Source organism: Diadema antillarum, unplaced genomic scaffold (assembly GCF_040938485.1).
Source record: "Diadema antillarum isolate AM-2024a unplaced genomic scaffold, OU_Dant_1.0 scf00000093, whole genome shotgun sequence".
NCBI lineage: Eukaryota > Metazoa > Echinodermata > Echinoidea > Diadematoida > Diadematidae > Diadema > Diadema antillarum.
The window spans coordinates 1707096-1719809 of NW_027270982.1; the positions used below are offsets into that span (position 1 = coordinate 1707096).

Below are 12714 nucleotides of genomic sequence, written 5' to 3' on the forward strand. Positions count from 1 at the left end.
TATACAAGGTAGCCCCTTTCGTGATCTGAGCACTGTTATCCCATTCACTATCTTGTTCACATTATAAACAGAATAGCATGAATTCAAATTGAAGACTTTAGTAAAACAAAACATTGAGGCTATGACGATAAGTGACTTAGAAGAGGAGAAGCGAATGATAACTGTTAAATATGATGGCGTTTTTATTAGAAATGAAGAAGCCATTTCACAGCTGGGTCAATTTGTCAAAAATAATCCACATGCAATTGATATTATTAATGGAATGCCATACATAGGGGTTACATGTCAAGTATATGTTAACTTTGAAAAAGAATAGCACACAGCTGATTACAAGTTTACAGTTGTGTGTCATTTGATGAAAAATTTTCCGTGTGTAATATTAAAAGGTATGAACATGATTCACTCATCTCCCTTACCTGTTCAAGATATTTAAGGAATAGTGTCAAATTTTTAACCTCGACAATATCTTGGTTTCTACTTTGGTAAAGGCTATTAAAAGATACAAATTGTATTCACTTTGCCAAGTAAGTGTAAACTTTGCAGATATGTCTACAACATGGAGTTGCAGAAAGCTGTACTTGCAGAAAATTACGTAAGGATTTCATGTAGGAGAACCAGGGGAGTATGGATGGAGTAGGCCTTTGGAGACGGACCAAAGGGCTTTTAAACACCATATCATACGCAATCACGAGGAGAGTGATAACCAAATCTGGCTTCAAGCATTTGATACTCCCTGTATCCACATTTTGATTCATTCAATTGATCGAGACATCAGGATGATTGGTTCCCCTTGGGTTTTGACAACAAAACATTTGTTATACAAGATGGGAGCCACGAAAGGTACACGTATCTCAGTGTATCCCCCTGTTTTTTAGTCTCCTTGCATGGAAGACACTGAATCTTGGACATTTAATGGAAAAACATATTGATGTTAGAAAGTGTCTCCAGGTTCAGTACATTTGCTCAGGGTGTGATTTCGTTTCATTCTTTGTGCACAAAGGAGAGAGTTTTTTTCCCTAAGATGTCCTTCCTAAAGGAAAGAGGTTTTTCTCTAAGATGTCCTTCCAATTCATAACTTTCATAAGTGGTGAACAAAAGAAGTCAAGGACATACAAGTATTGCCCAAAATGACTCTCAGCATAAATTAAGATCATGGTTTACTAGTATTTTACTCATATTTCCTGCTGCTGAACAAGTTGCACTCAATGTGCGGTGGACCTATTCATCCGAAGACTTGTTGTGATTACATAACACACAGTTATGTCAGCTGCCTCATAATGTAAGAGAAATGGATCAATCAGCTAGGCACTGTAAAATGTAAACACAGAGGACATCAATCGGTATACCACGTAAGAAGACGTGTACCGACCTTGATATTGGACATTCTCTGTGTAGAGAGGACGCTTTCCACGACAAGTTAAAGTCTTACTTCATAAACGTTGTGACACATCCACATGTGAGGGAGAATAGGCAGCTATTTGACATCCCATATTTTCTCCTGACAACCCTGTGATCTCTGAACAATTAGTCTGATGAGCTTCACATATACTTGGTAAACAGCAAAATAGTCATCACAGTGGTGACAGAGACATGGCTCAGGGATGACCTGCCGGATGATCATGTTTACTATTGAGGGATTTCAACTATATCTACTATATTTCAAATATTACTATACATGGATCATTTATAGAATATGATGCTCCATTAAGTACAATACTAAAAGACACCCGAAATCAGAGATTACTCATTTGTTTAGAAATCTTTAACATTTAAACATTTTAATTAATGAAATCATTTTCATTATCATTTTAATTCCACTGATCAGATGGATGTTTTCCCTTTTTATGGGATGCATTTGTACTTTTTACTTACATTTTTATCTTTTACATATTTGTGTTGCATTGCAACTGTCCATTACTTGTTTATCTTATATTGGACTGAAAGTTGGAATTACATGTACATACCTTTCACCTGAGTTTTCTTTAAAAAGATTCTTTTTTTTTCAACATGTCTATTAGAGTGTTTTCTGTAGTATTAGTAAAATGAGATATGCTATGCTGATCTCTGTAAATTAATTCTTTCACTTGTAACACTGCAGATCAGTGACAATATTGTATCCCAATATCGAAGTAAAGACAGTGCTGGTCAAAGGTTTGGTGCCCGCAAGTAGAATATATGCCGCTGTCCCACAAGCAAAATATCTGTCACAGGTTTGACGCTCAAGTTAAATATCCAGCCGGACAGCCCACAACAGTGTAGAAGGAATGCAGTAGATATGTTCAGTGAAAATAGTGTGACCTGGAGCAGATGGCTACCACAGGCTTTTTTTAGCTGTACCATCGACTACTCACTTTACTTCAAAATTTTGTGCAAAAGACTTGCTCCGCTTAGGACTGGGGTTATTGCATAATGTAGCAGACTGTACTTCTGCACTTTATCTTGTACAGCCTGTTGGTAGCGAACTATCCTGTCATTGATGATAATCACCGTGTGAATGTAACTTGCAGGTAAGGAGCACATTTCAATAAACCTGATTGCTTGTGATATGAAGAGCATATAAATGTGGCTATTTTCCCCTTACTGCAATGTGCATTCATACTTGCACCTCCGCTGCATACACGGTGTACATCTTTGAGCCCATTATCAAGAATGTTTTAACGATCCCACAGAGATGTTGATCACAAGATGCATGTGTAGTCATGGAGAAAGTCCACTTCTTGTACACCTGCTGAACATGCTGCTAGAGGAATCAATTTCCCCAACTTCCCCCCCCCCCTTCCCTAACAAACATGATAGATAATCTGTTCCAACAGAAAAAAAAAAACATGTGACAAAATATTTCACAATGCAACTGAACAAACACAATTTTTTCACATAGACATTTTTACATTCACACATTCATTTAGACTGTTTCAACTTGTAAGATATTTTGGATATCAATACAATAATATCCAATCTGCTCAGAAGCTCAAACAAACTGCAAAATAGAATATCAGTCATCAGTCAAATACAAATTTTCTCTTTTCTTGATAACCACAAATTGGCTGAAGACATGAGGCAGTACTACTGCGATCTTCTGTCGTATGATGCAATACAACATGGTGGGTGAGGGGTTATAGCCATATGGGTTGATATCCAAGCTGTGGATTCAGTTCAGGGCGTTAGAAACATATGATGTGGTTGAGTCACAAATCAATGAGTCAAAAACGAAATGAGTGTGACTCTTAAATACTGCACCAGAGCACATACCAGCATTCCACACAATTTATCCAGCAGCCACAGGAGAGCAATTAACATCTTGTAACAAAAAGTATGTTTAACATTTGTTTGTTTGTTTTGTTCTTGTTGATGTCATTGTTGTTTTTGATGTTGGTTTAGCCCATCACTCCAAAATCAAACAATCGTCTCAGGTCCAAAGCATCTTGGGAAACAAAAATTCTCCTGTCGTTTCGTCAGCAAACAATTGAACAAATAGGTGTGGAGCACATTTGGTGGTACCCAGCATACCGATCCATCTTCGCAGCATACGTTGTCCCTGAACCAGTCACGGCAGGGATGTTGCAAATGAGTCATCATTACATCTTTTCACACAATATCAAGAATTCTGTGAATTTTGTAATTTCAGGTCAGACTCACAAACACCATTCTCGCCCAGCTTCGGTCAAAATGGTCTTCAGACGAAGTCATACAGATACCGAATGATGTCAAAGTTTACGGTTCTGGAAATGGAAGAGAAAAAAATAAAATGTGGTAATTTTACCTAATATTAAAGGTATTGTTTACCTTTGGATCCAGTGATTTCAAAAATATTTGAGTTATCACATTTGATGCATCTGTATGTGTAGGTCAGTTGAATCACTAAACACCCGACCACATAAAATTTAGCAATAAAGCCTGAAATATAAGGAGATATCACCATTTTTCTCACTAAACCATAACTTTAGACAGTTTAGTGTAGAAAGAATTCCACTGCAATTATTGTTCACATTTTGTGTATGTAAAAATACTTAAGATTGAATATATGCTTTAACATTTTTACATTGGTTGTTTCTATCCCTAACTCACACTTTAGAACTATCTTGAAGTACTATAGCTGGATTTTTGTTTCTTCTGCAAATGGTAAATAATGCCTCTAAGATTCCTACTGACAACAAGCTTTTGAGTAAATGTCACCATTTATAAATGATGGTATGGTATATCCTAGATACTATGCTTTTAGTCTAATATAAAGTGATTTTTGTGTTAATATGGAATTTTTCAGTATGAGGGTTCTTTTTGTGGGAGGACATTTTCTACATTTTAAGATATTGTGATGTTGCACATTAACTTGACAGATTTGAATACTCAGCATAGGGCATACCTTGAAATGGACCGGATGAAGTCCAGCGACACGGTGCACTTGTACTTTGGGACGTCCAGCTGGTCATCATGGCCAACATGAGACAGGAGTTGGAGGGTCACAAGGGAGGAAATCTGAAAATGAATGGAAAACAGAAAAGAGATGGCTCAAAATTTTACTCAGATTCAGAATTACAAGCACTACCATACCTTCTTTATCTTTCCCAAGTTAGAAATTACATCTTGCCGCTCCACTTCAAACATGCATCAAAATTCAGAAGGTTGATTATGAAATCATACATGTACAAGAATTGTTTCCTTTATTCCACAAATAGCAAGCCCCAGAGAAAGAGCACAGGATAGTACCTGAGAAAATAGCAAACTGCACTGCTTGCAGTTGAAGAATCTGTTTTTATCATCAATTCGATAGCAGGTTTACTCGAGCTTCCTTGCACAAAAACATACACGTAAGACTGATACGAAATAGAAGTTACAAAAGGAAATCAGTACATATCAAATACATACTGAAAAGTATCATCTCTAACACTTTGATTTTCATATTTTACAAAAGCCTTATCCAATATCATTATTATCACACATCACAAAATTTCTTGGAGTCAAAGGATGGTTTTACGGACAACACCTTCGTTATATCTAGAAGCATATTCACATAAAAAAAATATTTTTTACAAACACACACACATTGGTGTGTACAATGATGTGGTCTTCAATTAATGGTCACCTGCGAGAAAATGTTGGCCGAGGGTGCCACTCTTGCATCGACAATGCTGTAGAAGATGGCCATTAGCCTGTCGAGAGGGAAAGCCTTTGGACCCAGCAGTTGGTTACTTGTCTGTCATGGACAAAATCACAGACATGTCAATATTAAAGTTTGTGTGTCCCTTCTTGCAACCCTGAAAAATAGATCCTATTTTTTTTTTGCTCCCCTGAAAAGTAGATCACTTTTATAACCTGGTATACTGTAGAGGTAGGTAATTCAGACCTTTACCCAGAACTTAACTTCTTTATGAAGGAGAGGGAAACAACATTCTATGATTTTCAATGAATTTATTTGGATCTTGAAAAATTCCCACCTTTATTGTTGGTACATGCAAGATGTTGGGCAATATCATTTTTCAACCATGAAAAATTTTGTAACAGTTGAAGAGGGGATATACATTTTTCTCAATGAAAATGGCATTACAATTTTCATTACTTCAGTTGCATCAATGTTCATTTTTCCAAGCATAAATAAAAAAACGTAAATAGAAACACCTTTTGTGAGAAAACCTTCCTCTTCCTCTTATGACCAGCTTTCCAGCAACAGATATCATCTAGGTAAACTTCAGTGAACTTGATGACTCTTTCACACTAAAAGTTGTTCAGTGTCGAAAAGGTATGGAGGGTAGAAGTGGCCTTACCTCTTTCTTTTTTGAAACCTTGGCAGATTTTTTGATCTTCCCATGGTGCTTTGCAAAGAAGCGCCTGTCACTCTTGGCCGGGTTGTAGGACGCCAGGTAGGCAGCTATCAGCAGGAACTTGGAGTAAAACGGCAGCTCCACTTGGGCCCTTGCAGAAAGCATTGTGGGAAGGTTGGCCTGTGAGGTCATTTCCTGCTGGTACTTCTCCCACTGTGCACTGAAATGAAAAGGGGGGATTTGTGCATCATGTTAGCATATAATTGATCACATGGAGGAATATTAACAAATACAGCATTAACTAGAAATGTCGCTACAGCGACTGGTTATACCCCCGGCAAACAACATTTCATAAGCTTTGGTCAAAACAACATTTCATAAGCTTTGGTCAAAAAACTGAGGAAGTAGTTAAATCCGCAAGATCTTTCCTTGATCTTCTGCCATTAATATGCCGTTACCATGGCAACGTACTTTCGGGTACTGTCGAAAAATGCGTCTTGCACATCTACAACCAAAGGCACACATCTGTACCAAGTTTCATGGAAATTGGGCAAAAACTGAGGAAGTAGTTTGCAACACAAAGTTTTCCATCATTTTGGCTCATAATATGTGAGCTGTTACCATGGCAACATACTTTTTGTCACAGTCAAGAAATGTGTCATGCTGACCTATATCCTAAGACAAACATTCAATATGAATTCCATGAGAATTGGAAGAACACTGATGAAGCAGTTTTGCCATGAAGCATTTTGCCCTATATTTTACCAATAACATGCCGTTACCATGGCAACGCACTTTTTGCCACTGCGGAAATATGTGTCTTGCACATTAACATATTCAGATGAACATCTGTACCTAATTTCATAAAAATTGATCAAAAACTGTGGGAGGAGTTCGCGACGCAAGATTTGTACCCATTTTTGCCCATAATATGCCGTTACCATGGCAATGTACTTTTGGGTACTGTCAAAAAATATGTCTTGCACATCTACAACCCAAGGCACACATCTGTGCCAAGTTTTATGGGAATCGGTTGAAAACTGAGGAAGTAGTTCGCGACGCAAGATTTGTACCCATTTTTGCCCATAATATGCCGTTACCATGGCAACGTACTTTTGGGTACTGTCAAAAAATACGTCTTGCACATCTACAACCCAAGGCACACATCTGTGCCAAGTTTTATGGGAATCGGTTCAAAACTGAGGAAGTAGTTCGCGACGCAAGATTTGCAACGGACCGACCGCCCGACCGCCCGACCGCCCGACCGACCGCCCGACCGCCCGACCGACCGTCCGCTGATTCCTATATACCCCCTTCAAACTTCGTTTGGCGGGGGTATAATAAAACATTCCAGCTGAAATTATGACTACTTTGAGAAGCTACACTCTTTCTTTTACTCCAAAGCTCTGGATATACTTGCCAGTTCAATGATTTAATGTGACAGAGCACTAGTACTATATGCTCCTTTTAAACACTTTGCCATGGAACACGTTGTATGGCTATACTTCCACATAATTTTTCTATCAAATGTACTTTGTATTTTTCTGGATCAGTTTGGATGTCTGGTCAATCATCACAAAGTTTAGTTACTCGTACCCACAAGGAATCTGTAAATGTGGATTGTTATTATGCCAGTCAACCTCAAAATGACAAGTTTGATGATATAACTGTATTGTTCAAATTTACTATAAAATTGACTACTTTCATACAAAAGATGTATGTGAAATCAATTCTTTAACTGGCAAAAAGAAAATTCTTTGCATTCTATGTTTCCTCTGAATCATACCTTGATACCTCCCGTAGGTAGACAGTTTGAAGAGCCTTCTTGAGGTGAGGTTCAATGTTCCTCCACAGTTTGTGTGCGTCCCCTTCCGTTGCCTCGCCCTTGCTGATAGGCTCCACATACTTCGGAAAATTAAGTTTCGCCTGCAAAATGAAGGGAAGAAAATAGCTTTTACTCTAGTAATACCTTTATATATGCATTGGCAATTTCTTTCATATTTTATCCTCAGGTTACATTTATGAACAATATAGCGTATGTGACTTCTTATCCACATGCCTTCTAGTTTGACAGTAAAAAACAAGTGTTTGCTGTTTTCTCTAGTAGACTGAAATACTTAATTGTATGCACCGGCACCTGCTCAACTTGTCATGCTTTTTCATCACTCAATATTTCCATCCAAACTTGACATGCTTGTCAAATAATCAACTTCAGTTGTAGCAATGTGCCTCAGCCTCCACAGGAAATGCTATGGTGACACAATAGGGACTATTGGTACTTAAAGTAGTACCCATTCATTGACGATTAGTTTCTGGACATCTACACCCACTGATCAGCAAAGAAAAAACTCCACCATGCCTGCCTATTGGTGAACAAAGTACTGCGAAGGGTTAAGCATTTTGCATTTGTCTGAGAGCTTAGCTTCACAACTTTGAGCAGCACTTCATCAACAAATGAGAATCCTCACCAAATGCCGCAGCTCATTGAGGTCCCTGCAGGCCATGTAGAAGATGCTGAGGAGGAGGTTTACGTAGGAGGCGTAGAAGGTGGGCTCGTATCCTTGAGGGCAGTCAGAGGCAATGATCTCCAGAATCTCACCTGCCAATTCACACAAGGGCAAAAGGATGATTTATGACAAATTCCTAATTTGAGTCTCCTAGAAGGCAATGCAATGCAAAATTCTGTACGAGCTGAAATTTTTGTGTAGAGATACTTTCGCGAATTGCTACTTGGAGGACATTTTCGCGTGTTGTTCATTTCGTGGTTGCGAGGGTCTAACTGGCTTACTTATTCGCGCATTGTTATTTTCGCGGTTCAAAGACGATTCGCGAAAATAAAACCATCGCGAAAATTTCAGCTTGTACAGTATTGAATATACACAATCACCACAGCTGGCATCACTGCTTGGTGCCTTAGCACCCTTCAGTACCATTAAAACCATACTAGTCCCCTTTTGGGGGAAAAACAACAAAAACATGTCTCTTGACCACTAAACACTGTCTTCTATTGGTCAATCAAATCAACCTGTCATCTAGACATAGTCTCTGGGTTTAACAACTCTGGCTTACAAATTTTGCAATTTTTCTGTGACACATGGGCATTTCACTTGCCTTTTCCATCTCCTTTTCTGCTTTGTTTGTTCTACCATTGATAGCGTTAAATAAAATGGGAGGCAAAAATGTGGACACTAACGTAACTACCAGCTTTGTACTGCCCACAGTATACAATTCAATCCAAAGGAGGAAATCACATAAAACTCCATGTACAGAGCTGTACTACATAAACAAAAAGATTTTTTTCGAAAACTCTCCCACAGTTGAAAATATCTTTTACAAAACAAATAAAAATAAATAAATCCAACATACACATACGGATTCAATTTTGACCTTCATTTACTGTACTGGTGTTCAATTCCGAATGGTGGAACATGCTTAAAAATTTGCAGGACACATTAGGAAAGAGCAATTGAAGCAAAGAAACTGTGCACTCTTATTGCTGCAGATCAATGAATGAAACACATCAAATATTGCCACACCAGCAAATTTATCTGCCATACAAAACCTACCAACATTTTAATCAATTTAAAGATCTACAACTGTTCTGATTATCGAGGTAAGGTATGGATGACCAAACTCACTCTTGGTGTAGTCAGGGAAGTGAATGACCGTGGGCTCGCGGTAGCCTGTCCCGCAGCGGAACTTCTCCCACACAATCTGGCTCAGAAGGATGACACACACGTTGCACCGAGAGAGTTCCGACAGTCTGAGGAAGGCTGGTAGGATGTGGCCATCCATGAACCTCAGCCTTTCTGCCTTGTCAAGCACCTGTGAGGACCAAGACGATATGTCAGAATTGATGTCCAATTTTATTCATTCACTTGACTATTTTTCCAACTCATTTCATACTATCTTGTCCATTTTAATCCTGAATATCATTGCAACATATCAAGATCTTCTCTTGCTTCTTGTGACATCACAAGAGGCAAAAAGAAGCATATTGTATGATTTTGCTACAACACACATTTCCAATAAACACCTGCCCGAGTATATTCGGGACTCGTCCTCAACGGGTTAAGACAACATGATGCACCTTGCCATAAAATACATGCACAGTAGGTGCACATTGCCAACAACATCATAGGCTTTCGTATCATTAAGAACAGCATAGTTGCATAATATTGTGTATGTGTATTACTTTGCTCAATGTTGCCTCTGTGACATAACAGGATGCAAACTATGTAACAAATATGCAATTAGCTAACGACAGCTTCTTGTGTCTTCATACAATACCACCTCACAACCTCTCTTTTCAAAGTAACCCCAGAACAATTCTGACATTTTCTCAAGTTGACAAGTTATGACTGTGGCTTTGTATGAATGCCTGTGATGCACCACAACACTCACAATGTAGACAGTCTCCTCAATTTTCCTCTCCTCAATGACCCCTCGCAACAAACGGACAAAGTCATTGGCATTGTCGCACCGGGCGTACTGGGAGTAGCCGTTCTCCGGACATGGTCCTTGACCGCTCAACTGGTTGAGGATCTCCTCATACAGCTGCCTCTGGTTCTGCCACTCAACACAGTTGACAACGGCCCGCACTGCACCAACAGCCTCGAGCACGGCTGCGACAAGAACCGACTTGCCCGTTGCTGAGTGACCATACAGGAACACAGCTGGGCATGTCACATGACATGGCTGAAAGTATAAGATTTGACAGAAAATTAGATGCTGGAAATACAACAGTGGCTTTCTGAAAACACAAAGTGCAGACCTACTGTAGGACCCTACTTCATTGTGATAACTATTGGAACAGTTGGACCAAGGCATAATGACAAGTTTCCTTCCTAATTTATCGTAAATCTATTAGCTCTATCAACTTTGCTCTTGTTCACAAACCTAAATGAGGGCTTCTTGCTCTCCATATTTTGTTGGTTTTTTTGCTGCAAAATTTTCAATAGCATAAATATGGAAAAAATTTTAAAAGATTTGAATGTAGTAGGCCTATACCTGTCCCATCAGGGCAAACATCATGGCAAGCTGTTTTCCTCTGCACGGCAGGTCTCCCTGAAGCTTTCTGGTCAGAGCTGCTACATCCAGCACATTCTCTTTCCTTCGTGGTGCCATCGTGATGGAAGCATACAAGCCAAACTTGCATTAATTAAAGTTCCAGTTGTACTTCATCAACACACGGGCCTATGTAGGGGAAGAATAAGGGAAGAAATGCAAAATATAGGCAATTACAAATGTTGGAGGAAATGAACAGAAATGGGCATTTCCACAGCAGGGTAACATGCCCAGTATTGCTTTTTTGCAATATTTTTCAAACTAAAATAATACATACATGTCATATCTACAGCAGTGCATGTGAAATATATTAAATTTCTTTAATCTCAACTTTCATTTTGTTAAATATCTCACAGAACTGCACAAAATCCCGAAATATTTCACCTTGAAAATTCCCCAGTATATGGTCACCGGCACCAGTATTCGGTCACGCGATGTGCGCGTTCAAAGTCAATTAGTGTTCAAGGCAGCTGAAAAATATGCGCGCGCGCTACCTTGTTGGCACAAAATTGCATCGGGGACGTTGCGGCGACCGTTGGTGACCGAATACTGGGGCCTCGGCACTTGCATTCAACTAAGTTGTGTAACTCATTACATTGGGACACAGTATCGGCACGTACGGAAATTTTGTTTTTCTTTTGCGTTTTTGAGGCTACCATTACACTCCAAGCTTGCGATAAGCGAAAAATCCCGTAAGAGAACGACATATTTCTCGATTTTTAGCGTTTTTTCTGCGACCCGTACTCTTAAAACTGGGCCTTATCCGCACGCGCTTTTGCTTTGGAAAGTAGCGCCGATTTTGGGGCTATACGGCTAAGGCTGAAGGGAGTTTCCTGTTGTGAATGAGTGTGCAAGTATGTGAATTAATGTGATTTGCGTGTGTTGTGACAGTTGAACTTACTGGCTGGTGACTAGTGATAAGTGACCGAATACCGGTGGCTGACCAAATACTGGTGCCCTTACCCTAAGCCTAAGTATAACTTAAGGGTATACCCAGTCATTGGGTGTCCAGACAGGTTGTGGGACCGGACGCGTACTGTAAAGTGCGTCTGGTTTGACAATAGGGAGCTTTAGATTTTGACGCGCGGACGTTTGAGCCGACGCTTGCGCTGGACGTTCTCCTCTCCCTGCGTCGTGTGGAAAAGTAGCTTTAGATTACGCTGGGACGCAACGTATAAAAAATAAAATCGCGCCCCCATATGATCAGTGCATGAAGAAGCTCTCTACGTCGCAAACTGTGCGGACGTGAAAATAGCCCAGTACGCGTAGTAAACAACTCAGGCGACGCAAGCTAAAAATAGATTGACTTTACGCGCGCTACTGCGCAAGCTCAGAACATGTTTTTTTCTTTTGAACGTCCGCGCGTCGAAAATCTAAAGCTCCCTAATGACGCGCCCACGTAAACAGTTGTTTGTCAGTGAGGAGCTGTGCGTAAATGCGTATTCAAAGTAAAATAAGTCAGTACGCGAGAGTCTTAAGTGTCCGGACACCCAACCCCCCATCGTACTTCAGTTCAGGGATGTCTCTAGAGTAACTGCGTTAGTAAGCGGCCGTGCAGCCATTCGCAGCAGGTACAACATACTCGGTAATATACCGCTAAACACAGCATTGCACTGTTATATGCACACTACACATACACTAACACACTACCAATCAACAAAAACCAACCGATAAAATGGGCACGATCTCTGACAAAGTGAAATTTTCTTACCTAAATGACAACATATCGCAACCAAAATGTTGTTTTGGGTACTTCTTAACATGACAATTAAGAAATAATGGTCCAAGAAACTTGATTTTTTTTGTCATTTTCCCGATGTTCATGGATTTTGAAAACATATCCTCACATAAAATAGAACTTTCGCGAGCCTATGCGGGCCGCCATTTTTGT

The 12714-nt window shown here is 39.6% G+C and overlaps 1 protein-coding gene across 1 annotated transcript in view; it reads right to left on the bottom strand.

The window, feature by feature from the left end:
• Positions 1-3673: 3673 nt before the first annotated feature.
• LOC139718362 (origin recognition complex subunit 5-like) overlaps positions 3674-12714 on the bottom strand; it is a 299115-nt gene continuing 290074 nt past the window's right edge. Inside the window, exons 2-10 of the mRNA XM_071629835.1 lie at positions 10767-10952; positions 10161-10454; positions 9395-9581; positions 8225-8355; positions 7543-7682; positions 5760-5976; positions 5081-5191; positions 4361-4473; positions 3674-3719 (exon numbers count right to left, since the gene is read on the bottom strand). Coding sequence (XP_071485936.1) covers positions 3674-3719; positions 4361-4473; positions 5081-5191; positions 5760-5976; positions 7543-7682; positions 8225-8355; positions 9395-9581; positions 10161-10454; positions 10767-10883 — 1356 coding nt within the window. The 5' untranslated portion in view covers positions 10884-10952. The remainder of the gene's footprint in view (positions 3720-4360; positions 4474-5080; positions 5192-5759; positions 5977-7542; positions 7683-8224; positions 8356-9394; positions 9582-10160; positions 10455-10766; positions 10953-12714) is intronic.